The sequence below is a fragment of the Leptonychotes weddellii genome, chromosome 11 (genome assembly GCF_054177405.1).
Source record: "Leptonychotes weddellii isolate Sample4059 chromosome 11, ASM5417740v2, whole genome shotgun sequence".
In the NCBI taxonomy this organism is placed as follows: domain Eukaryota; kingdom Metazoa; phylum Chordata; class Mammalia; order Carnivora; family Phocidae; genus Leptonychotes; species Leptonychotes weddellii.
The window spans coordinates 22,569,037-22,596,544 of NC_138379.1; the positions used below are offsets into that span (position 1 = coordinate 22,569,037).

Sequence of the window (27,508 nt, forward strand, 5' to 3'; positions counted from 1 at the left end):
CCCCTGCTTGGCTGTCACCGTGAGGTCTCCAGGCTCTTTGACAAGCGTTAAGACCATGTCACTCCTCTACTTAAAGTCTCCCTCCCACGAAGCTTCCTCCGCAGCCTAAATCTCACACTGGCCGGCCCCCAGGACCCCTCCCACATCTTCCACATGGCTTTCTTAGCTCACACGTCCCCCACGGCTCTGGCGATAACCATGCCCTCCCCCAGGAAAGCGCAGGCCTGCCGACTCCACTGGCCTCTCCCATGAGGCCCCTGCCACTTTCCTCACAGCACTGACCACTGTCTGCTGTGACCTTACTTGGTTCTCTGGCTTCTCTGTCTCCCCCAAAGTAGAACGTCAGCTCTAAGAGCACACTGCAGAGACCTGGCCCCCAGAACTTGGTGCCCAGTGCCTGGCCCGGAGTGGCCACTTGATAGTTGAGTTAAAATCGTTACTGAGCATCTCCCGGGTGAACTGCTCAGGTGCCCGGCTTGCGCTGGGCTCCCCGTCCCGGGCATTGGTAAGGGAGCTTCAAGCCAACAAGGGTGCCTGCCATTCAGTAATGGCAGCAGCGGGAAGTAGGCAAAGAAAATGATGGGGCCAAGACAGTGATGTTCCTGGTGGCACAGCTGGGATTTGAACCCGGAATAGTCCCATCTGGAGGAGAGAATTATGGAAGAAATCCAGATAAGGGGAAGGCCCTTGGCCCCGGGGTGAGATTTGGGGGCGGGGTGGGGAGGTGTGCCGTTTCCGGTGGGGCTGTGCGAAGGCCGTGGCTCTCACACTCCCCCGCCCGCAACAGATCCACAACGCCCCCGAACTGGCCCTGTTCTGTGAAGGCTTCTTCCTCAAGCACATGAAGGCCCTGCTCGAGCAGGACTCCTTCCGGCAGCTCATCTACAGCCGCAACAGCAAGGTGCAGGGCCTGGACCCCCTGCAGGACCTGCAGAGCACCCTGGCCGAGCGCGTGCACTCTGTCTACATCACCTCTCGGGTCTGAGGGCAGTGGGGACGCGGCAGGGCGGCATAGCCTGCCGCCGCTGGGCCAGGGCTCCGAGTCTAGGCGTCCCGGGGGGGGCGGGGGGGGGCGTGAAAGGCTGGGAGCAAGTGTTTCCGGGGGCGTCCGAACAAGTACATACCTGGGCCCTGTGGATGGGTCGGAGCCCCGCTGTGGGGGTAGGGGCACTGGTTGTAGGCCTTCTTGGAGCCAGGCTCATGGGACTCAGTTTCCCCCTCATTCTGCAGACACCCTCTCCGGTGTTAATCGGTCCTTGGGTAGGCTGATGTGCTCTGAGCCCCCGGTCACTGGGCGGCCCCACTGTCAGCCCCTCTGCCCCAGGGTGGTTTGCTTGACGAGTGATGGGCAGACAAGGCCAAAAGGTGGCCCTTCCCCCCACCCCCGACCCCATACTGTTTGCACCTTGAGGGCCACGGTGCACTCACCCTCGTGTGCCCCTTTTCCCCTCCTGGAGGTCTAGGGTTGACCCTGATTCACCCCTGCTTGAAAGAGCTTCTGACCATTCATTCCAGGCTCTGACCACCCACAATCCCCAGGCCTCCCCAAGCTCAGACTGTCCGAGCTGGGGCCCCTGGGGGTATGGGCATCCTGATGAAGGTAGAGAACTTACACTCTGGGCCCCAGGCCACTTCGTGCCGAAACTGGTATTTTTCCTCAAGGTCACATCAGAAAGGCTGCCCAAATCCTTGAACTTCTTCCTCAAGGCTAGGCCTTTGTGATGTGAGCCTCCGAGGGCCTGAAGATCCCTGCCCAGAGGGTCACTTATAGTCCTATTTTCTTTGGTGTCTAGGCCTACAGAGGCCCTCCTTTGGGGGAGCACACCCCTGCTCTGTTAGTGTGAGAAGGCGGTTCCCCCAGGTGACGCCCTCAGACTTCCAGGCTGAGCCAGGGGCGGCATGGGGGTGCATAGGGTACAGTCTGCTGGCCTCAGCTATTGTTCCTGCTGCTTTTAGAGGCCAATCCTGAAACCCCAAGCCTAGAGTTAGGCTGCCTCTGGGGGCTCAGGAAGCAGACGCCTCCGTGTTGCCCTGGCTGGGTCTCTAGAGCAGGGCACTTCTCATGGGAACTGCGGGTCCAGGGGTGGAAGGGGTGGGGCGGTGGGGGGAGCAGAGGACCTGCCACGGCTCCTGTCCTGCCAGCCGCAGGCCTGACGCCTGTCGTATTTACGGACCAGACACTGGGGTGGCATCCGGACAGCTTGTTCTGGGTGTCGCCATCTTCAGGCTGTCTGGCTGCACCTTAGAAACTATTTATTCACCAAGAGCCCTGGGCACTTCAGGAGGTGTCACTTTGGTTACCTTGAAAAGCCCCCAGGGGCTTGCAATCTTGGAAAATATTTTTGACTAGCTCCTTGAGCTGGATGTACAAAGGAATAGGCGTTATTTTATTGCTGTAATATTGTATGATACTGTAACTGTACATTAATGTCACTTATTGTAAATGTACCAGGGTTTTATTAACAATAAACACTTGTTAACAGTGACCTTGGCCTTGTCACTCTTGCTAGAGAGTCGCTCAGAGCTGGGGAAGAGAACCCAGGGCTAATTCCCTGGTTACTCAGGCCTCCAGCCCCAAGCTGGGTTAGGACTCCCCCTACATACATATACATACACACACACACACACACACACACCCCACCCTACCCCTGTCAAACAAGCTAGCTGAAGATATAAAATTCTTCTCCTCTGTTAAGCACTTAGGTGCCATTTATGAGGACAGAAAAGGTGTTTGTGTGGAGGGACGGGAGCCCCCTGCCAGGAGTAAGATGGCTGTCAGGGGCTTTTCTGATCTTCCCTGAGCCCAGGCCACCCCCAGCGCCCTCACGTGGGAAATACCATTGGGGTTGTCATAACGGTTGTCTGCAAACCCTTGTGAGGCCCGGCGAGGTGGGCGGCTGCTGCCTCCGGCCCAGCTGAGCCCAAGCTGGTCTGTGCCACCTGGGAATGGAGAGAGGACAGTGAGCTGGTGACTTGGGCCCAAGGGTCTTCTGGGACCAGTTCTAGTTTAAGTACGACATCCAGGCAGAAATAAAGTTTTTTTTAAGTGTTTGCTACCTGAGGCCGGTCACTAGAAACATTGGCCCAAGCGGCTGTGGTTCGGTAACTGAGAGGCCAGAACTCAGAAGCTGGGGGACAACATGAAGACCTCAGGGTGGTAGCTGGGGTAGACCCAGGAAAGGTCCAATGCCCAGCTTTGCGGGGTGGGGCCCAGGCCCGGCAGCTTGGCGCCCTCTGGGGGCCACAGGGAGGAGGCGCAAGGCTCGGCACCATCCTGGGTGGACGCCCCTGGGAGGTTGGTTCAGGGGGCTGTCCCTGCCCAGCAGTTGCCAGTCTGCAGTGGCTCCCCTTCAGGGGTCTGTGTCCACCCTCCCCACAAGTCTCGCCCTGCTCTCCTTGTGCCCCCTGTAGCACATGCCTCAGCCAAGTACCTAGAGAGCTTAGCTGTTTTCTCTTTTGCGGGGCAGGCTAAAGGGAAGGCAATGTAAGGCAGGGCTGGGACCCCTTTGAGCCTCTGTGTAGCAGAACACACTAAGAAGGCATTTCAGTAATAGAGGGGCGCCTGGGTGGCTCAGTTAAGTGTCTGACTGTTGATCGCAGGGTCGTGGGTTCAAGCCCCACGTTACTGGGCATGGAGCCTACCTAACAAATAATTAGAAAAAAATCAGATTCTTCCAAGGGGGCTGGGGGGACTAGAAGAGAAGTGGAGGTGTTTGGTCACCTTACCTTATCCCTGGTGGCTGGGTCTCCTCCTCAGGGCCACTGCTCCAGAGCACAGGGTCCATTTCTCCTCCAGCTGCCCACTTCAGGCTCTCAGCAGCCAAAGGCAGGAGTGAACTTGGCCTTCGCAGGAGTCCCAGGGAAACAAGGGGCTGAACGCAAGTTCTATACCAGAGGGATTTCAGTCTCCCACAGCTGCCCTGCAGGCAACGACAGCAGCTGGAGCCTGGGCCTTGTCCCCAAAGGAAACCCTCTCCAGACATGAGGGTCGCCTGCCTTCCTGCCCCCGTTCCTCCTTCCCCTTAACTTTGCTCTCTGCTGGTTTCCCAGTGCCAGCCAGACACCAGGACCACGGCAACGTTCTCAGCTGAACCACCTACAGCACCACAGGAGAGCCTCGGGCCTTACCACCAGCCGCCACCCCGAATCCACAATTTCCCCTTTAACCAGCTGCCCACAGAACGGGGCATCCCCTCCCTCTCCCCTCCCCCCAGGCTGAGGCCTGACCCGCCCACTGAGACCTGCGAGCTGAGCTGGCGGCTGGGGTAATAACCCTCAGATAATGAGTCTACATTTTTCCAAGGTGGCGGTCACTTATTTCCTCCCCTCCCCCAGCCTCCACAGCCCTTTGTGTCCAACTCCTGGTCACTCGAGTTCTCTGGGGCGGCAGGGGCCAGATGAGCGGTGAAGCCCCGGAGCAGGCCGGCGGGAACCCCGTCCCGGCTCAGGGGGATGCAGCCCATTTAGGCATCTTCTTTGTTCAGGCTTCTTGAGCCCCTTCCCGTCCGGGTGACAGCATTCACAGGCAGCCTTTCTGAATTCATTTCGCCAGTGACATTTCCCGAGACAGCCTAGCTTTACAGATGTCACTCTGTCTGGGGGCCAGATGGCGAGGTCTGGGGGAGGTGTGCTTTGTCAGGTTCGGAGAACGCAAGATCACTACCCCGAAGTGCAGAGACCTGTTTAAGAACATACGCTTTGTCAGGAAAAGGGCCGGGACTGTAGATAGTAGGCAAATGCAGCTTCCTCTTTGCGTGTGGAGGGGAAGGCGGCCTCAGAGAGATGAGGGACAACCTTGTTGGAAGCCGACAGCCCGACAGGTCTGACCACCAGGTGCATCTTCTTGCTGCCCAAGTGGGACTCTTCAGCTCAGCCTGTGGCTTTAGAACAAGCCGGTCTTACTCCTAGCGCTTGTGTGTCACCGAGCAGCTCCCCTGGTTATGCAGACGCGGGCCCCGTGACACAGAGATTTCTGGAGCCCTTGCCGCACACCAGGCACCGTGGTCCGTTCCCCACACTCAGCTCCACTCACTCCTCCAACGGCCCAGGAGGTGGGAGCGATCATTGCCACCTGCATCTCACACATGTCGACCTGGACAGCAGGTGCAGGTGAGTGGTGTGCCCCAGGTCACAGGGAGACTCGGGGCAGAGCAGGGTTGAGAGGCCTGGCTTCAGGGCGCCTCCTCCCTGCATCCCGGAGCAGAGCACAAGCCAGGCTTCGGGGCTGGAGAGGCCACGAAAGCGCAAGGGCCGGGCCCTCCTACCCATGGGATGACATGGCTGGACAGCTTTAAGAAACCATCCAGCTGTGACCATTTGGGATTCTGACTTTGCTTTTAAGCCTCTCTCCTAAAAAAATCCTCTTTGAAAGATAGGCTCAGGCACTCACCTGAAAAAAGCAGATCAAAAATTAGTCTCATTGCCCCTCTCAGCAAACCTTCCTGCAGACCTGACAGGGGGTCTGCGGGCAGGAACCTCTAGATCCAGGAGACGAAAGGCCCTGAGACCTGTGTGGACAAGGTGCAGGGGTCCCTAGTCCAGGCAGAATCTGCTCTCCTTGCTGTGGGTGTGAGTCCTGGGCAGTATGCCTTTAATCCTCTTTGGTCCAGAAGCTCCCCTTCCTTCCCTGCCATGTGTCAGACTTCTTGGAACCTGGATTACACATCATGCGGAAGAAAGGGTCTTTGGACTCATGGAAGACCAGTCCTTTTAAATTCTATGAAAAACCAAGGAACGTCAGTAACCAAGGCCTCCATGTGAATCTTCCAGATAAAAAGAAGAGCGAGCATGGAAGCTGAAGACTGATGCAGCCAGGGAGCTGTGCAGGACTGCCCTCAGCTCCCATGCGTGGCACCGGGATACAGATGAGAACAAGAGCACAACTGAGCTGACTTCTACCTTGAGCTGTGCTTGTACCAGGGTCAGGGATAAGGAACAATCCTACGGAAACCGGCAGAGGCCCCGCAGGCTCAAGGCTCAGTAACACAGTGCTGGATTGGGAACCACAAAGGGATACCATCAAACACACATACCAAAGTCTGTGTGAAGCCACCACATAATTTCTGTCCCCAGTTCCCGTCTCCCGAGAGGAATGTGGGGGGAAAAGCACGGCTAGCTAGCCTCCAGGTGCCACAGCTTGTCCCTCAGAAGGACCACAGCGAGCACGGTTGGTGCCGGCCACTTCTCCCACAGGCTTCGGGTTGGTTAAGCATGGCCACTGCCTCCCCTTGGCCTTGGCACCAACATCTTCCAGATTCTACCCGGCAGCCAAGATCCGCAAGAAGAAACAGGCAGAGGGGCAACTTCCACCCTCGTGGAGTCAATGACCACCCAGAGGCAGTTGCTCTTTCTAGCTTGTTATTTATTAAAATAGGTTCTCTAGCCCTCCCTCACCCCTGCTAGCGAAAGGGTCTCGCCCAACACTTTTTCCCAAATAGATGAAATAACAGATTTGGGGGACTCGAGGTCCTCTTCTTAAATTAAGAGCTCAGGCTCTTCTGGGACACGGGGCCGCAGGCCTGCGGAGCCAGGAGCGGGACGGTTTACGGCAGAGCAAAGCCCAGGGCGCCGCACGCTGACCTGGGCCTCAGGGTGTCCGGCCAAGGCCACGACGAGAGGCCCAGGGCTCCACTAGTGGCCGCCTGCGCGTCACCAGAAAGCTGCGTGTTTAACCCTGAGACGGGAGTCAGCGTGGCTTCCACACCCGTGAGGCGGCGCTAACAGAGCTGGGCCCAGAACAAAACGGGAACTTACGGGGGGGAGAGGGCCGGGTGTGCGGGGGGGAGACAGGCCCTCAGCAGTGCCAGAGCTTTGCCCAACCGTCGCGTTCCTTAAGCCAAGCTCAGCCCATGGACTGAAGTCCTGACCGGCTTCCGGGTCTGGCGGGGGCCCCTGTTGCTTTCAACAATCCAGGCCGCCGCCGGGCCCCGCCGGAGACAGCTCGGGAAGTCGGGGCGCTCTCCGTACGCGTCACCCGCTGATGCCCACGCTATTTCTTCCGCTTCAGTTTCAGATCTTTTTTGTTCTTCACGTCTCTGTTTTTCTTCAGCTTTTTGTTCTGTTTGGGATCTTGTTTGGCTTCCAGCTTCCTTTTCTTGTCACTGGAGAGAAAACAGAAAAACCACGAGTAGAAAGAGAAAGAAAATGAAATATGCAGATCTGTACCATCTTGCAGACTGCTCTGCTTTAGGCTCGCTTTGCTTTGTCCAAAAGGGTTTCCACCTTCGGAAACATTAATGACCTTAGACACAAATGTTCTCTGCAAGCCCATCTGCATGCCAGGCACTGGGCCGGGGAGACATGCCGACCCAGTTCTGCCCCGACCGGGCTCTTCCTCAGACAGAGGAACAAATCTCTCTCTTACCACCTGAAACCAGAGTTCTCTTTGGAGTGCTGTTCATTCCCCACTCCTGAGACCTCAAGGAAAATCTCAGGAGTCACAAGGAGGATTCCCTCCCACCGCTCACCACTCAGGATCACCCAGGAAAGCAGACATATTATCCCAAGGACCCTGAGGAGAGTCTCCAATACAAAGCAGGAGACTCCCAGGAAAACCTTATAATACTTTGTGATGTGGCATTATTTTCTTTTTCCTGAATGAGAGGGAAACCTAAAGAGCAGTAACTCAGGTTACACATCTCGGCTGGCCAGCAGGAGCCTGACAGGTCACTACTGGAGTCACTCAGCAAATGGCCACCTTCCTTCCCCTTACAGCTTAAAGATCCTCTCTAGTGGCATCTTGCCCTGGAAACAAACACCTCCCTACGAGGAGAGAACGAACAGTTCTATCCACAGACCACTAACATCATCTGAATGAAGTGACCTCTGGGGGAAAAAAAAACAAAACAAAACACTGGTATCTATCATCCTATTCTTTGAGGTGAGGCCTTGCTTTTTTACCTCCAAGAGTACAATTTACTCAGAGCCCTGAAGTACCACAAAGGTTAGGGAATTCAGGAGGCTCCTCAGCAGCAGTAACAGCCAAACAAACGGCAGGCAAAGCCGACCTCTGAGGAGTGAGGAACCAGCCGTCCCCACACCAGCACATGCCCCGGCCTTTTGTTGCGGTCAAAGCCCCATGCTCAAGGCTGGAGCCATCGTGGGCCCTGTGCCGCATCTGCCTTATTGTCCAAACCAGAAACTAGGACACAATGAGTGTGGGCTCTTGTGCCACATCTGGGAGCATCTGGGGAGTAAGGCTGGCATCAATGCTGGAACCTTCAAAATGCCACAGTAACTTACAGACTGCGGAAGACAACACTGGCATTTCTGGGATCTACAGTTGCTAGAGTCACAAGACTTGTCTTTCCAAGCACATCCTCTAAGGGACCCTGTCCTATGGCAATGCCAAGAACTCCCCTCCCTATTAACCCCAAACCAGATATGGAAGTTCACCTCCAGAGGCCCGGGGCAGGGGAAACCTCATTCTCTTCCCGAGGGAACGCTGATGAAGGTTCTGGCCCGAGGAGCCATTGTCTACAAATGCTCCCCCCTCTGCAGGAGAGCAGCCGGAGGGGATGGTTTTCAAAGCAGGGTCCACGGATTCCTGGGATCCCCCGGACCTTCCAGGTGGGCCCCAAGGTAGAAACTAGTTTCCTAATGACATAAACACACCGTTTGCCTTTCCCTTTTGTCCTCTCACAGCTGACCGGCCTTCCCCCGGCTGCGAGGTGTGTGGTGGCACCAGACTGAATGCGGAAGATAAGCCAGCTGCCTTCCATTAAGCCAGAGAGTACCGATTTGCAAGATGTAAAAGACTGCCACTCTAAGATTTTTTTGGGGGGGTGGGGGGAGTTTTTAAAACAAATCAATAACAAATCCATGACTGTTAATTTTGGATGAATACTTCTTTCTGTTTTTCATTTCTAATATTGGAAATCTCAAAAAATACAACCCACATAAACAAAAGGCCTTTGGGGGCCCTCAATTTTTATGACGCTAATGAACTCTAAGCCCTGAGCCTTGGAGAACCCTCGACGCAGAGGTCAAACTCCAGTCCTCTCAGTGGACACAGGTGGTCCCCACCCCGGCGCCCCCTCCTACTGGCTGGATGCTCCTTGGGAAGTCACCAAACCCCCTCCAGCCTAGGTCACTTCATCTTTAAAGCGGCGCTGGTACTGAAACAGCCACCGCCGTTGTTCTGAGGGGAACGGGACACCGCACCGAAGCGCACAGCAGCCCCACGGCCCGCCTCATCTGCAGGACAGAGGACACCAAAACTGCGACCCTCCAAGGAAAGAGCAGTGACTTGTCCCTCAGAGCTTTTGCCTCGGGCCCCATCTCCTAGTGAAAGTCACTAGGGAAGCACAGAAGCCACAAAGCCTCTCCGGTCAGAGGTCAGAGGTCGTGGGGCCCACCTCACCTCTTCAGGCTGACCATGGAGGCATTCTGCCCGGCTTTGTTCAAAACTTCATTCCATTCTTCGTCATCCCCACGGATTATGTATCTAAAAAAAAAAAGGAAATGTCAAAGCCGGCTTAAAAGAAGACAGCGGACGACAGCCTCGTCAGACGCAGCGTGCGGTTTCCGTGTGAGCGGCAGAGGAAGGGGCCACGAGTGCAGCAGGACCCGGACGGACAGCTGAGCTCTGCTGCAGCAAGGGGGGCCGCCAGGCCTGCAGGAGTCCGACTCCCACTCACCGCCCCCCAGGGGAGCCTCCTGTCGCCCCCCAGTCACTCACGCCCACCTCCAGCAGCACCCTTAAGGCTGGAGCTGGAAGGGGACCAAGAGTCCTAGTACACAGAGGGTTCCACAGCATGGGGTTTTGTGCTTTAGGCAGCAGAATCCTTTCTTCAAACAAATTCACATGCAAAAGCCAAACACAAAGCGGCCATTAAAAGTGATGCTCATCAATCAGCATCCCCCCCCTTCCCTGAGGGGCCGGAGGAAAATCCTCCCAAATTCTGCAAATAGTGAAGGAGGAAGCTTTCCGCTGTGAGTGCTTCTAGAAGGATGCCATGCAAGGCTGCCACGGTGCCCAGAAGGGGGTCAGAAGAGGCCCGCAGAAGGTCCTGAGGGTCCTGACGGCCAAGGCAGAGCCTTCACCCCCCACAAGCCACGCAGAGGCCTTACTGAGAGAGGTCCATGTTCTTCAGCTTCCCCACTTCTATCTTGTGTTTTTCCTGGAATTCCTTCGCTGCCTCATCCTGCAGTCAAAGGCCCGGAGACAGAGTCAGTCAGAGGCAAGCCGAGGACGAAGCACAGAAAAAGGGGAGGGGGCAAAATGTCAACATGACCAGCACACATGCCCGCCATCAGCGGCAGCTCTTACCAAAGACACAGGAATATAAAATGTGCATTAGAAAAAGTCCAAAAGGACTAACAAGAAGTTGTCAGCAGCTGCTGCTGGAGAGCGTGCACGCACACACACACGCAGTGGGGCTCGCACATGGGAGATGCAGGGAGCTCGCGCTGGCTCCGCCTACAGAGCCTCAGCCGGCGGGGGTCAGAGCTGGGCACCCCTCCTCCAGGGGAAAGGGTGCAGGGCCGGCGGCGCCAGGCCTTCAGTGGGAACATACCAGGTCATCACTGAGGGTCTTCATAGTGGGCTCCATAACCACGTCCTTCACTGCCGCCATCTGCTCCTCGATGGCCCGTTCCTGCACCTCGCTGAACAGCTGCAAGACCACAGGCGGGAGTGGAAGATGAAGCCGAGGCAGAGTCCCAGCCCCTTACCCCCACCCCCAAGTCACTCGGCACCCACTTCCCGGAGCACAGAGTGCGCACATTCACCATAAGAGGACAAGAACACAGACTTATAGGAAGACAGCAAATTCCTGCCTCTGGGGCAGGGAACAGTACGGACCTTGGGGGGGGGGGGGGTGTGCGTGCGTGCGTGCGTGCGTGTGTGTGTGTGTAAGAAAGAAAAATTGAAATGTTAACATCTATTGACATCTACTTATCTTAAGGCAGAGAGTGAGTTTGTTAAATTATTTGAAACTGACCAAAACCCTGCCCTTGGCTGATACTACCTTCACAACTTTGCGGATGATCCGGTTGAAAAGTCCCATCAGCTGGCCTGCGGGCAGCTCGATCTCCTTTTCCAGCTGGTCCACAGACTTATGCTGTAGGCCAATTCCCAAGAGAAGAGCCTGGAGGATGTAAAATCTGATGTGGCCACCAGGACAGGCCCTTGCCCATTAAAATGGCACCAAGAACCAGTCACTCTTTTGACCACAGCTATGTGGTACGAACTATGGACTTTTCCGGCATCTTCTCTTTCATCCCATTACTGAAACCACCAAGAAATGCTCCCCCTTCCTGAACTCCGCAAACTGATTATCCTGACAAGAGCTGCTTCAGAGCTGCATGAGAAGTTCACGGTGTCCCTGACCTCTGCTAAGTTCAAGTCAGAATCAAGGCGACATGGTGGGGTGGGAAGGGCGTGGGTTCAGACTGCAGCTCTTCTACACGCTATGGCCGGGCACATGAGTGACTTCCGAGTCCAAGTGTCCCCACCCGTAAAATGGGGAGAACACTACCCACCTATCAGAACCGCAAGGAATTAAATGCACAAAATTGCACCCGAGCGTCCCAGCCAACACCCAGCACACAAGCAGCAGATAACCTACTGACTGGGCAGCGGACAGGGACAGGTCCCCCAGCTGGTGGAGGAAATACATCCGGGAGATGGCTGGGATCAGGTCCATGATGAGATGGTAGTCCACCATGTTCCGTGAGTACATCTCCAGCCTCTTCAGGTCATAGGAGAGGAAGAGGGCTTCCAGTTCCTCCCGGCGCAGCGCTGTACATGCAACAGAGCCAGGCAGGTCAGGGCAGGTCAGGGCAGGTCAGGGCAGGTCAGGTCTCGAGGTCTGACGGGATTCCCAGATCACACACACACTGGTCCCCAGGTGGCACGCTCACAGCTGCTCCTCCACAGGGCCTTGAACCAGAGCAGGAGAGGAGCCGCCTGAAAGCGCCTGCACACCGACATAACACACGGCCCTGGGCAGCCCTGACTTTCGTCCTGCACGGGGGGAGGCAGCTCCAGGCCACGCAGGGAGCGGGGAAGGCTGGGGTGCACCCCTTGCTCAGAGTTCCATGCCAACACATCAGACCAAGGAAACACTCCTTCCCCACTGTGTCACTTCTCAGGACCCAGCTTCACAGAAAGTGTGTGCTCTGCCCAGTTCAAAGAACACAACTTTTTCCAACAAAATATAATCGGCAAAAAAAAAAAAAAAAGGGACACACACAATGAGCAACAGAAAAAAACCTACAGCTATTAATACTAAGGATCCACTTTTTAATATTTTAGATATTCAAACAATTTATATGCCCAAAGCACTGTCCATGTGTTAGCCACATAAGGTTGGGCGCACGTTCTTATTACAATGTCATGAATGAGAAGACGGAGCCTCAGAACTGAGCTGGTTACGCTAGCTCACAGGATTTAAATCAAGTTCCATAATTAACTACCTGTATGACCCTATTTGACATCTGAAGTCAGATCATATCTCCAAAGTTTTGTTATAAAAATGGAAGGTACTATGGGTGCTGGTGCCCCTAAGGCAGAGCAGGGCCTGGGGTCGGGGGTGGGGCAGCAGTCAGTGGGAGATGCAGGCCTAGGACCCATCCCTCAATTCCTGAAATTCCTAAGCCAGCCTTCTTCCTGGACCACCACGCTCACCTCACCTCCTCCTCCCACGGAACATACTAAGATCTGCCACCACCAGCCCTCCGCGCTGGCCCTCGCAGCTCACCTGGTTGTGCCGGCTTCCCAATGTTCTTGTTCTGAATGATGTTCAGAGCCAGCGGGGGAGAGAAGGTGCTGAACTGGTAGGACAGCAGGGCTAGGAACCGCCTGCGGAAGTCTGTGGAGTACAACCACACGCAGTCAGAGGTGTGGGGGCCCCTGGCCTGCTACCTCACTGCCCCCCTTCCCCTCCAATTTACCTTTCCAAAAGGCGGGGAGCCACGCTCCCCGGTCAGCGTCCTCCTCATCAGTCAGCGTCTTCAGCATGATGCACGAGTGTTCCCCAGTCAGGTCATTCTGTGAAACACAAATGCCTGCTTGGCACCAAGAGCACCCTTTTTTGAAGCATCTGTCATTGCTGAAGGGCAAGCAGGCAGGGCGGGAAGATGAGGTGCCTCCCTGGGCCTTTCTTTCCTCCCAGCTGGGAGGGCCCTCCACGCATGGCCTGCACCTTCCCCACAGCTGTCAGAGGTCACTCGGTTCTGTGACTTCGCAGTAGGTGCCAGCCACCACGGAAAAGCAGGGCGGTTCAGATTGTCCGAGCATGCGGGCTGCTCTGGACCCACGGAAGTGAGCCACTTGCACACATCAGGACAGGTTCTGAACTCAGAGTCATTACAGCTTCAATTCCACATGATCCGATCCACATGTTTTGGAACCTGACAACAAAACTCCGGGCCCCAAACCTAGAATTCCCATACTGGCAATCAGCTTACAAATGCAAGCTTCTTTAGGTGCTCAAATAGTGGGTACAGGTTTTTAAATTTTTATTATATAACAACCACAAGACCCCACACCATAGAAATATCTAACGGATTTCGACAAAGAGCATTCACAGAACAAAACACCCACACCACGTCACAAATGAGTGGCGTACAGAAGCACAGCAATAAACCACGGTCTACACTGAGTTCAATGCTCTGCACCCTCCTTGCCGCTGACCAGCAAACTTATAGCCCAGCCTCAACCAAAACCAACAAGGACCTAGCCCATCTGGGAGCTGCTCTGTGCCCACATGGAAGCAACCGAACACCCAGCAGTCTTCGCCAGGCCCACTTTAAACACTCAAATGGGCACTCCTTGGATACTGGCCTTGTGTGTTCAAAAAAAAAAAAAAAAAAATTATATATATTATATATATATATATATATATATAAAATCTCCAACACTCCTTCTCTCAGCTGACAGCCTCCCCTCCCTGGGAACACAGAAGCAACCAGAAGAGAACTTCATCCACCCAAGAACAACTCAACCAACTGACCGACACCTTCTGTGCCCAAATTCTCTGCCTTCCCAGTTGCTGTGAAGGAGATGGCCACCTCTCCTCCTGCACTCGGGGTCCTACTCCCCTTGCCTCCTCGAGGTCTGTAATCAGAGCCCCGTCACCTGGACTACTATTTGTGCAATCTCTACAGGATCATACCCTGCAGCAAACAAACATGTTCTAGGATCTTCCATCTGACAAACTCCGCTTAATGCCAATGTCCCTGCAGCTACCTGGTTTCTCGGTCCCCTTTTGCTTCCCCTAAAATCATCTACTTCCTCACTTCCCCTTCTCTCCAGTTGGTCTCTACAGCAGCTGCTCTCCCTCTAATCACCACTGCCAACAAGACCAGTGGCCATTTAGTTATCCTTAGCTTACCTGCTCTTCCACAGCCACAGATTTTTTTTTTTTTTTTTTTTTGAGAGAGAATATGTGCACACAGGCCTCTGTAGGGGCAGGGGCAGAAGAGGGAGAGAGAGAATGTCAAGCAGCCTCCAAGCTTAGCGCAGAGCCCAATGCAGGGCTGGATTCCACGATCCTGAGATCATGACCTGAGGCAAAATCAAGAGTTGGACGCTCGGGGCGCCTGGGTGGCTCAGTCGTTAAGCGTCTGCCTTTGGCTCAGGTCATGATCCCAGGGTCCTGGGATCGAGCCCCGCATCGGGCTCCCTGCTCCGCGGGAAGCCTGCTTCTCCCTCTCCCACTCCCCCTGTTTGTGTTCCCTCTCTCGCAGTGTCTCTCTCTGTCAAATAAATAAATAAAAATCTTAAAAAAAAAAAAAGAGTTGGACGCTCAACCTACTGAGCGACCCAGGCGCCCCCACCCTTCCTGAAACACTGGTTAAACTTGCCTTCTGTATACCTTCCCCTACTTTCTTCTCCAGCTCAAGGCCTCTCCTCTGTCTCTGACCCACTCCTCTGAAGGCTGGAGAGTCCAGGATGCACCCTCCTCTCAGCTGACCTTCAGTCTCAGTTTTCAATAACTTTAAAAATGTAGTACTCATTCAGTGAACCAAAGTATTTACTGAACACAATACTACTCTACACGGTAGATGCTATTAAGTGCTGGGGTTACAGCTGTGAAGAAAACAAAGTCCTCGACCCTAGGGAGCACGTTCTCTTGAGAACATGCTCCCAAGTGTCCACGTCCAGCCCCAACCTCTCCCTGGAGTGCCAGACTCCTGTAGGCAACCACTTGTCCCACGTTCCCATCAGGTATCTGACAGCCTGTCACACTGCACCAGACCATTCCCACTGTCTGCTCCAGACCTGTCCCCTCCAGCAGCTCTTCTCAGCGAACAGCACCGCCATCTTCCAGTTTCTCACCCAGAATCCCAAGCCAAAAACCCAAGAATTATCCTCAAGTCTTCTGGTTCACTCATCCTCCAATCTATCAGTTCGACCCCAGACACACCTGGCCTCTGCCACTTCCGTCTGTCTTCACCACTTCCTTTCAGCCCGTGCCCCATCTCGGGCATTCACCTCCCTGCCTTCACTCTCAGGCCACCACCGTCCACGGTCTACACAGCAGTCACAGCTCCTTAAAACCTTCCTCCGACCAGATGGGAAGAAAAGAGAGTCCCCACCCACCCTCGCTGCCCCACCATGACCCACACCAGCCTTATTTCGCCTCCTTCAAATCACCAAGTCACTTCCACCTCAGGACCCACACTCGCTGCACCCCCTGCTTGGAAACACAGTTTTCTCCAGGAATGTCCACATAGCCAGTGCACTCTGATCATTCAGGGTCCAGTTTGAAAGGCCACCCTTCGGAAGCCTAACCACTCAGTACACTACAGTTTCAGTGTTTGGTTTTCTTCATGGCACCTAGTGTGATCTGAAAAGTTCTCGTTTTCTTCACTTTCTTGTTGCCCATTTCTACCCATTAGAAATAAGCTTCGTGGCTTATCTTGCTCACAGCAGGTGGTAAATAAATGAATTTTTTTAATGAACTCCCAGTCAGTAACTTCCCCTTCCATAATCTCCATGGCTCTGTCAGCCACGCAGTTACATCCCTCCCTCAGACACCGGCTTATAATCGGAGTCTGCCCACCTGCAACCCTCTCCTAAAAACATGGTTTTGCTTTTTACAGTACTATTCGAAGAGGCCCCCAGGCTGCAGGATTCCAGAATTTGACGAACAAGTCCATGTGCACCTCTGCCACTTTATAATCGAGCACAAGGCCAGGCACACAGCAGGTGTGCACCGCACAGCACGGGAGTAAGGCCTTTCAGGGAGGACGGCCGTTTCGGTGTCCATCAGAATCAACCTCTTGCAGGCAGGGGCACACGTGCTCAGAGCACAGGAAGAGGCACCAGGGCCTGTTTAAGGACAGGCCTGTCACCAACTGGAACCGCAAACCCACACCCCTCCTCTGCCTCACTCACCGGGGTCTGTCTCAGATAAACAGGAACAAACCCAGCTCGTTTCCAGAACCTGCAAAGATACAAAAAGAGCAGCGTGCACCTTCTGAGAGCGGTTGACACATGAACACGGGAAGGGTGTTCAATGGATGGCTGACAGACACACCAGCTGGAAAGGCGCACACACACACACAACCCACAGAACTCTCATTCTGGGGACACCAAGGCCACGGGGTGACGTAAGGGAGGGAGGGCAGGCAAACCCTTACTTGAGGAGCCGGGGGGTCAAGCCATAGGACACACCCAGGTAATCCAAGTGCTCAGCAGGCCTCTCGTTCAGTTTGAGGAGTAAGGGAGGCAGGTCCTTCCGAGGAGTGATGACCTCTTCCAACAAGCTGACGGCCTGGAGGATGCCAGGAAGAGAACACAGTGCACCCAGCACAGGAAGAGGGAGCTCAGTGACATTCCCAAGCACCCCCACCAAACCAGGCTCAGACCTAAACCTGGCAGAACTGGGACAGGTTTCTTTGTTGTTTGTTCCCTGGTTTTTAAAATACAGGCACACCACTGGGTCCAGTGATCATTCCCAAGTACACCAAACACCTGGACACACATGAAATCACACTGCTCCAAACCTAGAATTCAGGTAAACAGCCACACGGTTTCAAAATGCCTAAACATTTAAGAAGAGACAGAGACAGGGTCCTGAAGATCCAGCTCTGTCACCAGGTGGCTCTGTGACTTGGGCAGTGACAAACCTCTAAGCTGGCCCTTAAATACAAGCCCCTTGCCCGCCTCCTGAACAGGCATACTGTGAAAATCAAGTGAATGTATGTGAAAAACTGTCGCAGTTCATGGCGTTAATGATCTTACCAAGAGAGACACAACTTCCCTTAGTCTGGGCCCAGCGACCCGAGCAGGAGTCTGGTGCAAAGCCGGAGCACACATGCGCATTACCTGGGAACTCATTAAGACGCACAGATCACGGGGCCCCACCCCCACCCTCTGACTCCGGAGGCCTGGGGCAAGGCTCGAGAACTGGCATTTTTAACTAGTATCCAGGTGATGCTGATAATGCTGATCTGAGGTTCTCAACTCAAGTGCCTCAAGAAGCTGCTGCTTCTCCAAAACACGAGGAAACCTGCTAGCACTCCAAGAGCCCAGACCACTGAGCAGTTCTTGATGTTCCTGAAGACCCAGAGAACCATCCTCCCGGGAACAAGGAGCTCAGCCAAAAGATGCTTACCTCACTGCTGACGGTGTGAATTTCTTGTGGCGTCTCAAGGACATTTTCCTCAAGACAAGGGAATCTGCCTTCGAAGTACATCTGCAGCAGCTGCAAGGCTCGGCTGCCGTAGCCCATCTGTGAGCGAACACAGAGGGAAACAGACAGGTTCTCAATCTGTGGAAACCACTTCTACGCCCCTGTACTCTCCCAGAAAGCCTTCATTCTGAGTCAAACTACACTTGGCAGAGAACCGATGAAATCCCTCAGTGAGGTCAAAGCAGAGACCCTAAGAACGAGCACACTATGACCCTCACTCTCACACCATCTAGCCTGAGCAAGAGGAGGGCAGGTCCCCAGATCAGCAAGCCCCAAACGGACGTCTCCACAGCTGGCTCCTCAGTGGGGATTTCTAAGAGACGGGAGCTAACTGTGGAAAGTAGGTCAGGTTCACAGGTGCCCTATCTTCACTAAAGAAAAGCAAGCACATACAATCACCCTGTCCACCCACCAACCCCTAGCCCTGGGGCAACTGTCCACAGCAGAGGAGTACCGGGAACTGCTTACTCCTTGACTAGCCATCCATCCAAACAACCAAATAAATACACCTGCCCTAGGGAGCCGCCAGCAACACAGCTGCAGCTAATAAAGCCCAGCAGGTTGGAGAGGCATGAGGATGCGTTACCCCTTGGTAATCCGGGTGAACAGCAATGCGAACAACCCTTCCACCTGAAAGGCCGCCGAAGTCTGGGTCTTGGAACTGTGTGGGAGACACGAGCCAGGAAGTGAGCCACCAAACATCCTCCAACCCCGCCAGCTTCCCTCACTCGGCCAAGTCAGGGAGAGGGCGGCACCTGTTCCGACACCGTCCATGGGATCAGGTCCCCCGAAGCCTTCTTGCCTCGAGATAGGCTGTTCAAGATGGACTGGCGAGAAATCTCCCCCTCAAGGCACACCTACGGGGGAAGTAGGACAGTGCAGACAGAGGCCAGACGTAGGCATCGAGCCCACTCACAGAACATCATCGGCATTCTGCTGCTGCCTCCCTGACAAGGCCGGCTGTTTCCACTCTAGTTCGGGCTCAACCCTGCAGCGGATTCCTCCATTTCCAGTGGAAGTTTCAGGACTGTGCCCTGGGGGCATCCTGACACTCTCATTCATAAGGCAGAATACAGACTTCCTCCTGGCCCACGGAGCAAAAACTACGCTAGAAAAACGGTCTCCATGCACGGTGGGCATGTGTGCACATGAATTAAGACACAGGATGCTCCCGCAGCTCTGTATGACAGGGTGCAAATTCGCAAGGACTCCGGTGTCTAACAGGACAATGGTTCAAAACAGTATGGTATGTGCATAAATGAAATGCAATGCAGCCTTTAAACTGTGCAGATTATGAGTATCTGACACGCTGAAAAAAAAAAGCGTAGATTCCAAAACACTATGATCTCACGTTTATGAAAAGGAAAAATAGAAATGCGTAAGTAGGGACGCCTGGGTGGCTCAGTTGCTTAAGCATCTGCCTTCAACTCAGGTCATGATCCCAGGTTCCTGGGATTGAGTCCCACATCGGGCTCCGTGCTCAGCGGGGAATCTGCTTGTCCCTCTCCCTCCCCTGTGCATGTGTGTGTGTGCATGTGTGCTCTCTAATAAATAAAATCTTTAAAAAAAAAAAAAAAATGCGTAAGTACATGCCAGGCATTAAAAACATTATTTTTTCCAACCTGTATCTTCTAATCTTAGAAGTACAGGTATTGCTTTTGTAATAAAGGAGGAAAACAGACAAGTCCTGTTTTAGGAGGAGCCCTAGGTCAAAATACAAGAGGCCAGTTCCGACTTTCACCTCTCCTCCAACAGTGGGGCTTTGGGTTTCCGTCGGCAGTGGTTTCCTTCCACGCACCCTACTCACCTGCCTCGAATCACCCAGCCACTTGGCTCCACACCGGGAATCAACACCTCCCCGACCGTGCCACAGTTACTGAGCCATTAATCCTTGATTCCTTTTTTTAAAAAATTTTTTTTTAATCCTTGATTCCTAAGTGTTTCCCCAAATCACGGCCACCATACCTGGATGACAGCAAGCACTTCGGGCAGGGCATTCTGGGTGGGGGGCACCGGGGGCAGGAGGCAGAAGAGAAGGTGAGCAGGCGCATCAGAAAGCATCTGGAGATCATTGGGAGAGTTCTGTGGGGCACAAACACGAGTCCCTGAGAACCACTCCTCTTGTCCTTTACTCGAGAGGCCACTCCGGAGTCATCGGCTGACTGGTGTAGCTCCCTCTCCAAAGCCAAGCTGCGAGCTGAAACCCAGCTGAGCGCTTTTCTAGTATGTGGGCCAGCCAGCCTGAGACCCTCTGAAATGGCCTAGGAGGGACTTCGCCTCAAATGTTTGCTGTCATCTGTACACAGTACTGAGGCTACGGAGGAGGGCAGAGGACTGCTTCGTCAGTACTGCGGATTTCACAGCTGGGAAGTGAACTTTTTCCTGAGAAGAGACTGCTATTTCAAGAAAACCTATCACGACTTCTAATGCCCAACTCTTCAGCCTTCTGCTGAAGGGTGTTCATAAAAATGCTACCTAGATCCTCAGGAAGTGTCCTTCCCAACATGCCCTTCAGTTTTGAAGACTTTCAAATATTCTAAATTCTCATTTGGTGCTCCTTAAAAACAGCCCAGAGGTACAAGGCTGGCCTCGGTCAGTTGGTACCACCAGGTAACTACTGCTAAGCCACCTGAGCCCATCTGTTTAGCAGACGAGTGAGAAACACAAGAACCTATTTTAAAATAGGCAAAGCTCTCCACCCTCCCCAGCTACCAAGCATGGGGCTACGTGCAGGAATTCCACACTCTGTCTGCAAAGCTAGAAGCCCAAGACAGGTCTGATCAATGATGGGAAATGCAATCTCTCCAGCAAGATCAGTGAACCTTGACAACATCAGGACATCTAAGTCCCAGTGCAATGGTCACCTGAGCCATCAGGTAATAAAAGATATGAAAAGCCAAAAAAGGCACTGTCAGAGCTGAAGTTCACCCAAGGGCTGGCTGCAGTTACCTTGTAGTGAGAAGCCACACAGAGGGCCATAAGCCTTTGCAGGAAAACTTCAGAGGCCTTGTGGTAGCAAAAGAGGGTATCTCTGTTAACATAGTAACTGCATCTGGAGTTAAGCAACCAAAACAAACCAAAGAGAGCCCAAAACAGGACATACTGCTTCCAGAAGGGACCTGGATACGTGGATTGCCCCCAGCCTGGAAGGAGGAGCCCCATGTCCTCCAGAGAAGCCCTGTATTGTGGGGCAGGAGCAGCAAGGAAATGGAGAACATTCAACTTTCCCCTCTCCCTGGAGTGGCAGCCTCTGGAACAAAGGGCCGAGGCCTTCTGCTCAATGCTTTCATCGCCCCCCACCCATCACAGGGCGCAGACGCCGGGAGGATACAGCTCGCAGGCCTCGGGCAGAGGGCAGCCCGAGACTATCCGGGTGATGCTGAGGCAATCCAGGCACAGCAGGTCATTCAGCCACTTCTCCACCGCGTCCCCGGGGGCGTATCGGATGGATTCCTGCAGGGAGACCTCATGCAGGGTCCGCACTGCTCCCCACAACACACACACGTGACAAGAAACAATTATTAGATGTGTTTTGTCTAAAAGAGCAAGGCAAATGTTCTACTTTCTCTGTCATAGGCCCACGTAAATATGGCTTGAGAATTTAAACGGACTGGTTTTAAACTGTTCTGGGGGATGGTCAATTTGCCATGACACTGATCCCACAGGGATCCCACTAAGTCGGTGCAACCATGCCCTGAGGTGGTGACAGGCCTGGGTCAAGCTTCCATCTGGTCACGGGCTTGCTGTTACCTGGGGAAAGCAACTCCACCTCCTGGGGACCCAACCTCTGTGCCTGATGGCAGCACAGTCCGGTACCGCCCATGCTGGTATAAGGAGAGGACCCTGCAAGAGAATCTGCGGGACCTGCCGTGGACACGCCCGTCCGGGGGTACCTGATGCCAGTCTGGCTGTCGCTGTGGCCTTGTTCTCAGCGGTGGTGCTGATCTGGCTCTGGGCACTCTGCTGACGGAGCTGCTGGATCAGCTTGAGGGACAGGGACCGGCCAGTGCCCTCGTAGCTAGGAGCAAAAGCAAAGGCCATCAGGCATGACATCCCAAATCCACTGTCTAGGAGAGGACAGAGAACTGCCTTCCTCCCCCTGCTGCCGTCTGGACTCCCGCAGAGCGTGCACACACCTCCAGGAGGCAAGGCAGCCCGGTGGCTCAGCTGGGGGCCGGTGGGGCTGGGGTTCAAGTCTGACGCGACTGCTGAGCACCTCTGGACAAGGAACTCACCCTCTTTAAGCCTCATCCTCAAAAGGGGGTTATTCTACACACCTCACAAGATGGTGCTGTTAACTAAAAAAAATAAATAAATAAGGACTGGAAAGATGATGCGAGTAAAGCCTTCAGCATAATGAACTGGACCACTGTTCAATGGTCAGTGAGCGAGCTGCCGCTGAAGTAACGCACCTGAAGGAAGACCGAGTGCTTCCGGTTTGGAAAATCAAGACTGAATAAACCCACCACCTCAGTAATTCCTTTCATCCCTACTTTCACTGAGAAGATAACCAAACAACTAACAAAAATTTTGGAAAAAAAAAGAAATCATCTTTACTCTGGCCACTGAATGGGCTCTTCTCATCTGTATTTCCTCCTTTAGTCACAGTGCAGGTCCCGCGGGGACAGACCGCTCAGTGGGTCTTCTTTTTTATTTATGGTACTCACTATGATAATATTTAAAGACTATATAAATCCTTCCTTTTACTCAAATACTATTTTTAAAGAATGATCAAAAAATAGGAATTTTGAGGTATTTTATTCTCCTTCCTGGCCACACATACAAAGCTTTCTTAAAAGAATTCCATTTACTTATTTAAAAAAGAAGAAAAACAAGTAAGCACAAGCAACAAAACAATCTTTTGTGCTTCAAAGGACATTATCAAGAAAGTGGGAAAAAAACAGAAGAAAATTTTTGTAAACCATGTAAGGCACTTATACCTGGAATATATAAGGAAACCTTACAAATCAATAATAAAAAGACAAATAAGCGAAATAGAAAAATGAGCAGAGGATCTAAATAGCGATTTCTCCAAAGATCTACAAATAGCAGGTAAGCACATGATAAGATGCCCCACATGATCAGCCACTAGAGAAATGCAAATGAGGACCATAATGAGACACGACTTCACACTCACTAGGATGGCTATAATCAAAAAGACATAACACACATGCTGGCAAGGACATGGAACTCTTGGAAATCTCATACGCTGCTGGTGGGAATTTAAATTGGTGCAGCTGCTTTGGAAAACAGTCTGGCGGTCCCTCAAGCGATTAAACATAAAGTTACTATCTGACCCAGGAATTTCACTCCTGGGTATATACCCAAGAGCAATGAAAACATGTCCACACAGAAAACCTATATACAAATGTTCACAGCAGCATTATTCCTGACAGCCAAAAGATAGAAACAATCCCAATGTCCATCAACAAGTGAATGGAAAAAAAAAATGTGTATAAACATACAATGGAGTATTATTTGGCCATTAAGAGGAAGAAAATCCTGACACAAGATACATGGATGAACCTTGAAAACATTATGGTAAGTGAAAGAAGCCAGTCACAAAAGACCCTACATTGTTTGGTCCCATTTACATGAATTGTCTAGAATAGGCAAATCTATTAAGAGACAGAAAATAGACTAGTAGTTCCCCATGGCAGGGGGTGTTAGGGAGGGATTAGAGGGCGAGAGGTAACGGGTATGGTTTTTCTTTTGGGGGTGATGAAAATGCAAAACTGATTGTGGGGCTGGTTGCACAACTCTGTGCAGATACTAAAAACCACCGAATTACACAAAGTGGGTAAATTGTATAGTATATGAATTATATCTCAAGAAAACTTTAACAAAAAAAGTAAAATCTATTTTATTTAAATATTTTCAGTATAAGTAAAGCAGACACAGTAATAAATCTGTAACAGATAATCTCTTCAAGATGTGATTTCCACACAGAAATCTTTCCAATATTGAACATACATACTTACTGACCTGGAAAGAGCTCACAGTATATTGTTACATAAAAAAGCAAATTAAAAACAGTATGTAAACACAGTTTACATTCTTATTCAAAATAAAAAAGTAAAATAAATCCATAGAAAACGTATAACAAAATTCTAACAGAAGCCATCTCTCAGTGGTGATCCTATCAAGTGACTTTTCTTTTTGCTTGCCTATTTTTCCTAATGGTTCTACAGCAAGCATAAACTAAATATTTCAAGTATCTAAACAAAGCTCTTGAGCCATTGTAAGACTGCTGTCTTGGGGCGCCTGGGTGGCTCAGTCAGTTAAACGTCCGACTCTTGGCTTCGGCTCAGGTCATGATCTCAGGGTCGTGGGATCAAGCCCTGAGTCAGGCTCCACACTCAGTGGGGAGTCTGCTTGGGATCCTCTCGCTCCCTCTGCCCCTCCCCCGACCTTGCTCTCAAATAAATAAATCTTAAAAAAAAAAGACTGCTGTCTTATACTAATTTGATAGTTGCCGTAACACTGTATTTCCACATGGCTCTACAAGACATGACGTCAGTACCGCTGTGTGCTCTCTGAAACCTAATCAGGCCTAGAAACAGAATGATACCTTCACCACTTGGGTTATGAAACTCTTCAGTCTCGTGCTGCCCATTTACCATCAGACCAGAGGTGGGCACCACTCATTAATGAGAGACCGACTCCAACATGCACAAGCCCCAGTAGAGACTGAAGCAGCTCCCACGACTTTGACTTCGGGAACCGGACCGACCTGCCCTGACCCAGGCACGTTCACTCATGCCGCCTAATGGGCAAGAACCTACAACGGGAGCAATGACTCCCACTAGAGGTGCTTACCCGTTGATGGTGGATGCCATGAACACAAGGTAGGGGCCCAGGAGGCTTTTCACCAGGGGCAGGGGGATGGCAGCGGCTTCATCAATCACAACAAGCTCGGCCTGACCCAGTTTCACAGCATCTGCAGGATGTATATACTGCAGGGAAAAAAAGTTATATTATCATCAGCCACCCCAGGGCCACAGCTGTGATCCCTGCAAGGCCTCATAAAAGCCACTCTCTGTCCTCTCTCTCTTTCCCTTCCCAGTTCTTCTTTCTCTCACTCCTCCTTCCCACTTTTCCTTGGCAGGATAAAACAGAATGAGCTCAGAGCCAGACACCTGGGTTCGGAGGTTCAATCACCAATTATGTGCCCCTGGACAGGTCACTTAGCCTCGTGGCCTCCGACTCCTCTCCACACTGTGGAAGAAATACCTATCTGATGGTTACTTGAGAGAAACATCAGGGAAATCTAGAAACATGTCCTGGCTGGTGCCTGGCCTAATACTGATAGGTGGGGTTCCCCCTTCCTTTCTTATGCTTCTCCCCAGCCTCGCTCTGGCCAGAGAGCCAGAGGCACAGCCTTGGCCCAGCGGCAGCAGCGGATGAAACGATGTCAGGTGTCTCAAGCGCCTGCTACACACTGGCGCCTGGGCTCCCTGCTTGGTCACCATCATTATTAAGGCCAAGTCTCCCTGAACTGGTGAGGATACTTCTAAGACTCGATTCCTTCCTAATACACAAACACTCACATGTCCTTAACTGTATTATTAGCTTGGCCACATAATACCACAAACTGGCCCTAAGTTTGGCATCCTTATGCATACAAACTACCTCTTCAGTTTCTTCAGGGCTTCCTGCTATTTTTAAAGTTTGTGCAGGGCCACAAAGAGGTATTTTACAGGAGAGGAAGCCTGACGGCCAACTAACATAAAGACATGCAACCTCACGAGTAATCAGTGCAATGCCAAAGACAACAAGGAGATCCCATTTCACACACAGGTAAAAATTAAATAGCCATAAAACACTCAGTGTTGGTAAGAACTTGAGGAAAATAAAAATTAAAAAAAAAAAAAATGCTGGTGGGAAGGTAATCTGGTACACTTTTTTTTTTTAAAGGAGAATTTGGCAAAATCCAAGAAAGGGGGAAATCTGTGCATACCCTAAATCGAACAGTTCCACTCCTAGAAACATAAATAAACAGTAGCATAAAAATAAAATGCTTGAAATCAACCAGAGCTACAAGCTTCCATCTGGACAAATCTTGAAAACAAATGCTGAGTAACAAGGCAGGCAGGAAAAGGACAAGTACAGTATGTTAGCATTTTACCTAGGAAAATACAAACACAAGAACTGAAAGGAAACACACCAACCCAGAGTAGAGTTACCTATGGGGAGGGGCAGAAAGAGGGAATGGGACGGGGAGGGGTACAAGAGGGGCTGCGGCTGTGTCTAAATGCTTTACATCTTTAAGACAAAAATAAAAATGACTTTTAAAATATGAAATAAACACAGCCAACAACAAAGTGTCAACATTCCTTAGGCTTAAGTGCTTAGATTCTGAGTGTTACCTTGATCTCTGTACTTTTCTGAAGTATTTCATTACAAATAAGATCTAACTGCTTTGCTGGAAGTCGAATGATGGATCAGGGAGACAGCAACTCCACTCAACTCTAACAGCAAATACACACCCTCAGTAGGGCCCCATGTCCTCGCCTGCCAAGGGGAAAAAACCTAAACAAGCACCTCATAAAAGCAGCAGAAAGCAGCCCCCCAGAGAGGCGTAGCTGACTTTAATCTAATATTCGTCTTTTTCTCAATTTCCAGCAAGAAGGAGGCCTCAAAGGGACCCAAATGGAGCCTCATAAAGTCAGGTCACCTCTTCTGTGTTTAAACTCCAGCCCGGAGACAAAGGGACTCTGGCAGTCTAAGCGGGTCTCTGATTACAAATCCAAAGAGCAGCAAGGGCTGAGCCTGGGCATTTCAGGGAAAGGTTTTCTTTCTCTGGTTTGTGTATTTTTCTTGAGTTTTAACAGGTCTCTGTATTCTCACTGCCTGTCGCCTGCCCTCCACCCCACCCCACCATCAGATTTCCCCCCACTTCCAGTGAGGCTGAGGGAATCTGGCAAAAATGGGAAGAAATGTACAGAATGAAGAGATTCCAGAAAGAGACCTAGTAGGAAAAAATTAAGATCCTTAGATAAAAGGCATAAACACTTACCATTAGTTACAACCTGGAAAGGTATACCTCCCTGACAGACAGATACATATACCTTCACAGGCATAAAGGTCATAAACTGCCAAGTTTACCTGGCCCACTTCCCACCCCAAGTCCGAAAACAATCGATGAGCCTCCTCCACTGGGAGCCCAGGGGCCTCCATCCCTTCTGCAAGCCTGTCACACTGATGTTTCTCTGCAATTGAACAAAACTGCACTTTGGACAAGTGCAGACCATTCAGGCTTCCAGAGCACTGGAGATTTATAGAGCTTTCAGGGAAACACTGTTTAAAAAGGAAAATAGGCCACTGGCTAAACCACAAAGATTCAGAGTACATCTTGCAAAATTATTTTTCTCTTTTAAATGGAGAGGCTGTTGTTCTAGTTACAGATGCACCATCTCAAAACCTACTGTAACTAAGGAAAATCAGAACTGATGTCAGAACAGTGATAGGAGTTCTTTTAGCTGATTCGCATACTCACAATCCCACTTACTCGATTTTCAAGGGATAAAACGATAACTTTCCAACCTGGCTACATACGTTTGTGAGTTTGCTTGCAAGTTTTCCTTGAGAAGAGGCTGAAAATCTGGATCAGGTTTATCATAAAACAGCAACACTGTATACAAGACACCCAATCGGGGCATCTGGGTGGCTCAGTCGCTAAGCATCTGCCTTCGGCTCAGGTCATGATCCCAGCGTCCTGGGATCGAGCCCCACATCAGGCTCCCTGCTCCGCGGGAAGCCTGCTTCTTCCTCTCCCACTCCCCCTGCTTGTGTTCCCTCTCTCACTGTGTCTCTCTCTGTCAAATAAATAAGTATTAAAAAAAAAAAAAAAAGACACC

At 51.8% G+C, this 27,508-nt stretch overlaps 2 protein-coding genes across 3 annotated transcripts in view; one reads left to right on the forward strand and one right to left on the reverse strand.

Moving 5' to 3' along the window:
* ABTB2 (ankyrin repeat and BTB domain containing 2) overlaps window positions 1-1,089 on the forward strand; it is a 169,239-nt gene extending 168,150 nt beyond the window's left edge. The window contains exon 17 of the mRNA XM_006733052.3: window positions 788-1,089. Coding sequence (XP_006733115.1) covers window positions 788-985 — 198 coding nt within the window. The 3' untranslated portion in view covers window positions 986-1,089. The remainder of the gene's footprint in view (window positions 1-787) is intronic.
* A 5,251-nt stretch (window positions 1,090-6,340) lies between these two features.
* Window positions 6,341-27,508, reverse strand: part of NAT10 (N-acetyltransferase 10) — a 37,880-nt gene continuing 16,712 nt past the window's right edge. For both annotated transcript variants that reach the window (XM_081798363.1, XM_081798364.1), the window contains exons 12-29: window positions 24,468-24,604; window positions 21,542-21,666; window positions 20,980-21,130; window positions 20,598-20,694; window positions 19,614-19,730; window positions 18,404-18,505; window positions 18,235-18,309; window positions 17,571-17,687; window positions 16,594-16,727; window positions 16,349-16,397; window positions 12,898-12,994; window positions 12,705-12,815; window positions 11,571-11,743; window positions 10,971-11,090; window positions 10,518-10,616; window positions 10,072-10,145; window positions 9,362-9,445; window positions 6,341-7,100 (exon numbers count right to left, since the gene is read on the reverse strand). In XM_081798363.1, the coding sequence (XP_081654489.1) occupies window positions 6,989-7,100; window positions 9,362-9,445; window positions 10,072-10,145; window positions 10,518-10,616; window positions 10,971-11,090; window positions 11,571-11,743; window positions 12,705-12,815; window positions 12,898-12,994; window positions 16,349-16,397; window positions 16,594-16,727; window positions 17,571-17,687; window positions 18,235-18,309; window positions 18,404-18,505; window positions 19,614-19,730; window positions 20,598-20,694; window positions 20,980-21,130; window positions 21,542-21,666; window positions 24,468-24,604 (1,974 nt within the window). In that variant the 3' untranslated portion in view covers window positions 6,341-6,988. The remainder of the gene's footprint in view (window positions 7,101-9,361; window positions 9,446-10,071; window positions 10,146-10,517; window positions 10,617-10,970; window positions 11,091-11,570; window positions 11,744-12,704; window positions 12,816-12,897; window positions 12,995-16,348; window positions 16,398-16,593; window positions 16,728-17,570; window positions 17,688-18,234; window positions 18,310-18,403; window positions 18,506-19,613; window positions 19,731-20,597; window positions 20,695-20,979; window positions 21,131-21,541; window positions 21,667-24,467; window positions 24,605-27,508) is intronic.